This window comes from Piliocolobus tephrosceles, chromosome 16 (genome assembly GCF_002776525.5).
Source record: "Piliocolobus tephrosceles isolate RC106 chromosome 16, ASM277652v3, whole genome shotgun sequence".
In the NCBI taxonomy this organism is placed as follows: domain Eukaryota; kingdom Metazoa; phylum Chordata; class Mammalia; order Primates; family Cercopithecidae; genus Piliocolobus; species Piliocolobus tephrosceles.
This window is the reverse complement of record NC_045449.1, coordinates 27,665,692-27,670,001: the sequence shown is the minus strand read 5'-3', so window position 1 is coordinate 27,670,001 and position 4,310 is coordinate 27,665,692. Positions and strand designations below refer to the sequence as shown.

The 4,310-nt window shown below is 47.4% G+C and overlaps 1 protein-coding gene across 2 annotated transcripts in view; it reads right to left on the bottom strand.

The window, feature by feature from the left end:
- Positions 1-2,939: 2,939 nt before the first annotated feature.
- SPACA3 (sperm acrosome associated 3) overlaps positions 2,940-4,310 on the bottom strand; it is a 26,518-nt gene continuing 25,147 nt past the window's right edge. For both annotated transcript variants that reach the window (XM_023182894.1, XM_023182893.2), the window contains 3 exons: positions 3,776-3,934; positions 3,292-3,370; positions 2,940-3,103 (listed from right to left, as the gene is read on the bottom strand). In XM_023182894.1, coding sequence (XP_023038662.1) covers positions 3,037-3,103; positions 3,292-3,370; positions 3,776-3,934 — 305 coding nt within the window. In that variant the 3' untranslated portion in view covers positions 2,940-3,036. The remainder of the gene's footprint in view (positions 3,104-3,291; positions 3,371-3,775; positions 3,935-4,310) is intronic.

The window sequence follows — 4,310 nt, the reverse complement described above, 5'->3', positions numbered from 1 at the left end:
GTTCTGTTCCATTGGTCTATATCTCTGTTTTGGTACCAGTACCATGCTGTTTTGGTTACTGTAGCCTTGTAGTATAGTTTGAAGTCAGGTAGCGTGATGCCTCCAGCTTTGTTCTTTTGACTTAGGATTGTCTTGGTAATGCGGGCTCTTTTTTGGTTCCATATGAACTTTAAAGCCGTTTTTTCCAATTCTGTGAAGAAACTCATTGGTAGCCTGATGGGGATGGCATTGAATCTATAAATAACTTTGGGCAGTATGGCCATTTTCACGATATTGATTCTTCCTATCCATGAGCATGGTATGTTCTTCCATTTGTTAGTGTCGTCTTTTATTTCACTGAGCAGTGGTTTGTAGTTCTCCTTGAAGAGGTCCTTTACATCCCTTGTAAGTTGGATTCCTAGGTATTTTATTCTCTCTGAAGCAATTGTGGGGAACTCTTATACACTGTTAGTGGGAGTGTAAATTAGCACAACATCTGTGGAAAATAGTATGGCGATTTCTCACAGAACTAAAAGTAGAACTACCATTCAGTTTAGCAATCCTTCTACTGGGTATCTATCTACCCAGAGAAAAAGAAGCCATTACATCAAAAAGACACCTGCATTCATATGTTTATCAAAGTACTATTCACAATAGCAAAGATATGGAACCAACCTAAGTGTAATGGATGAATGGAAAAAGAAAATTCGTTATATATACACAATGGACTACTATTCAGTCCTAAAAAAAGAATGAAATCATGTCTTTTGCAGCAACATGGTTGGAATTGCAGGTCATTATCTTAAGTGAAAAATGCCAGGGACAGAAAGTCAAATGTCACATGTTCTCACTCCTAAGTGGGTGTGAAAAAATGTGTACACATGGACATAAAGAGTGGAAGGGCTAGGCACGGTAGCTCATACCTGTAATCTCAGCACTTTGGAAGGCCAAGGTGGGCAGATTACATGAGGTCAGGAGTTCGAGACCAGCCTGGTCAACATGGTGAAACCCCCTCTCTACTAAAAATACAAAAATTAGCCAGGTGCAGTGGCGGGCGCCTGTACTCAGGAGGCTGAGGCACAAGAATCACTTGGGCCCGGGAGGCAGAGGTTGCAGTGAGCTGAGATCACACCACTGTACTCCAGCTTGGGCAACAGAGTGAGACTCCATCTCAAAAAAAAGGACTGGAATAATAGACAATGGAGATTCAGAACAACGCAGGGTATGGGGGGGTGGACAATGAAAAATTACTTAACGGGGACAGTGTACATTACTCAGATGAGGGATACTTTAAAAGCCCTGTCTTGACCACTATGCAATCTATATGTGTAACAGAATCGCATAGGTACCCTGTAAGTTGTACGAATAAAAATAAATAAAATTTTTAATTTGTCTTGCAAAAAATAAAAATAAATTTCAAAAAAAGAAAAATGGATGGGTCATGGTTCCCTGGCCAGATGACCATGACAACAACCCCTCAGTAAAGCACAGTGAGTAAGCATAACATGTGGAGTTACACTGAGCCGGGTGCAAATTTATCTCCTCTGAGCCTCTGTTTCCCCTTGTCTATGGAATGGTGGTCATAATGGTACCTGCATCATAGCTATTGTTCTAGGGTCTAGATTAGGTGATGCATGGCACATGGTAGGCACATCGTGTTTGCCTTAATGTTAAAAAGACAGCAGCTTCTCCCTATTTATGATTTAATAGCTCCATTAGTCATTGACGCCCCTACTTCCAGCAAGGCTCTTCACCACTCTTCACTCCCCTTGCATGAGTCGCTCTCAAGTTTCGTCATCACCTTTACCAGACCAACAGGGGAAGGCAAGTGGCCTTCCTTGATAATTGTGGACATTCCACACCCCTCTGGTGTTTGCTGACCCTGGGGCATTCAGGGTGCCTGAGTTAGTTAGGTGGAGGAGGATGGTGGGGGGCGACATTGTCGTCCCCTCCTCTCCTTAGCAGTCACCAGCCATGCTTCAACCAACAGTTCAGTACTTGCAGGTTTCTTTGGAGCCTTTTCAGAAGAATCTACAATCTGAATTCAGGGTTCAGGCTTCTCACACATCACCCTGTCCCCGCAACTGCTGCTTTTGCCACCACATCCACTGTGATCCTGAGACCCCACCCACCTTCCTCCTTTAAAGGCAGTCGTTCTAGATTAGCAGGGGACTGCGCTGTCTTTTTCTGGGCTTCCTGTGTGCTAACTAAGGCAGAGCGCTGCACTGGCTGTGCGAATTGAAAGCCACGATCACTCCCACCCCATCCTCCAACCTCCTAGCAGTGGTGGGCAAAGTGAGCGCACCGTCTCTATCAGCGGCACTTGAATCTTCCGCCACGAGAGGGCACTAGAGAGCCAAGGTGAGAGCTGAAGCTCGCGTGGTCATTCCTCTCCCGCGACCAAGCAGCACCCCTGAGGCGGCAGGGGTGTGTGTTAGTAGTCACAGCTGGAGGGCCAAAGCACGGTGACCACCATCTGCAACCAAAACTGCAGAAAACAAGTATCCCAAGGACCTTCCCAATCAAGCCAGAGGTGCACAGCCCTAGATCCAGCTAGGGTTGCCACGTAAAACACAGGACACCCAGTTAAGTTTAAATTTTGGATAAACGTCAAATAGTTTTAATATAAGTATGTTCCCATGCAATATTTTGGACATGCTTGAAATTATTTGTTGTATATCCAAAGTTCAAATTCAACAGGGGCATCCTGTTTTTGTTGTTTGTTAATGTATTTGTTTTGTTAAATCTGGCCACCCTAGACCCAAACTCTGCCAGGTGTGGTGGATAAAAAATGCACTGGTGCCTCCCCAAATACCTTCCCCAAGGCCACCAGAAATGGAGCTGGACTTTCTGGAGTCCACTTGAAGCACAGCCCAGGCGGACAGGTGAGGTGAGGGAACACGGAGGTGCTCTGGCTCAGACAAGGCACCTGCAGACACACTGAGAGCTGAGAGCCACAATCACATTCAACCATCCTTTATTTGCTGGCTTGTCTTCCCAAGCCTGGATCAGGAACCAAACCACATTCCCAACCTGCTGTGTGTGGTTCTGTCCATCCTAGAAGTCACAGCCATCCACCCAGTCAGTGAGGTCTTTGCCCTGGCAGTGATGTCTCCAGGCCTCCCTGAGGATGGAGAACAAGGAAGAGGAGAGATCACATCAGCTGCAGTTGCCAGTCACTGCCCAGAGAAGAACAGGGAGGAGAGTGTGGGCTCTCAACCAGAAGTGAGGAAGGAAAGGGGTTTGTTCCCTGCTGCTGCCCACCAGTTCTAACCAAACCACTGCGGCAGGGCTGCAGCCCAAGTTACTTACCAGTAACCCAGACCCTGAGGCTCTTGGGTGATCTTCATGGCACAGATAACAGTATCCTTGAGATTAGGATTCAACAAATCTGGGGTGATAGGCAGAGAAACACAATGAGGGAGCAGGAGACATCCAGAGTGTGTGTGTGTGTGTGTATCTGTCTCTATGTATATATATACACGCACACACACTCCACTCCCCTAAATCCAAGCCTGTCTCAACCACTCTGGAAGCACAGGTTCCACCCTATCCCTCTCCTGCTCCATCAGAAACAATCCTCTCTCCATTCCTATAGCTCTAAGGCAGTCTCCTGTCTGGGACCCCAGTTCAGACTGATGGAACTGATGGAAGACCCATCTCCCTCTCCTCCGTGGGCCCAGCCAGATGTGCGGGAACCCTCACTCAGAGATGCGGGTAGCAAACGAAACTGGGAAGGAAACAAAAGCTAATGCAGGGCCTGACTCCTGCCAGCCCTGGGCCCAGGCCCAGCTACCTGAGCAGTACATCCGGCACATGTTGGGGGCGTTCGGGGTGAGGTTTCTGCACCACCTCCGGCTGCTGATCTGGAAGATCCCGTTGTTGGTGCTCCCATCAGCCTCGTGGTCCACAGCAGCTGTGTTGAAACCACTTGCGAAATAAGCAAGGCAGACCCCTGCATAGGGCAGAGCACAGGCCTGGGGGTCAGAGTTACAGCCACCCCAGGCCAGAGTACTCACTGCACAGGTCCCACGCTGGCTCCACCGAGCCTCACCTGCCTGATCAAGGTGATTGGGGCAGGTGTCTTCCCACCTGCTTTGCGAATGAATCAATCAATCGAGGCTTAGAGGTGCACAGTGACTCACACAGGGTCCCATCAGCTACCAAATAGCAGGGGTCGGGGCTGACCTCAGGCCTCTTGACTTTTAGCCCAGCAATCTTCCCACTTTCTCATTGTTCAGCATGTAGTAGGGCCCAGTAAATTTGTTGAATTAATCTACAAGCGCTCTTTTTTTTTTTTTTTTTTTTTTTTTTTTTTTTTTTTTTTTTTT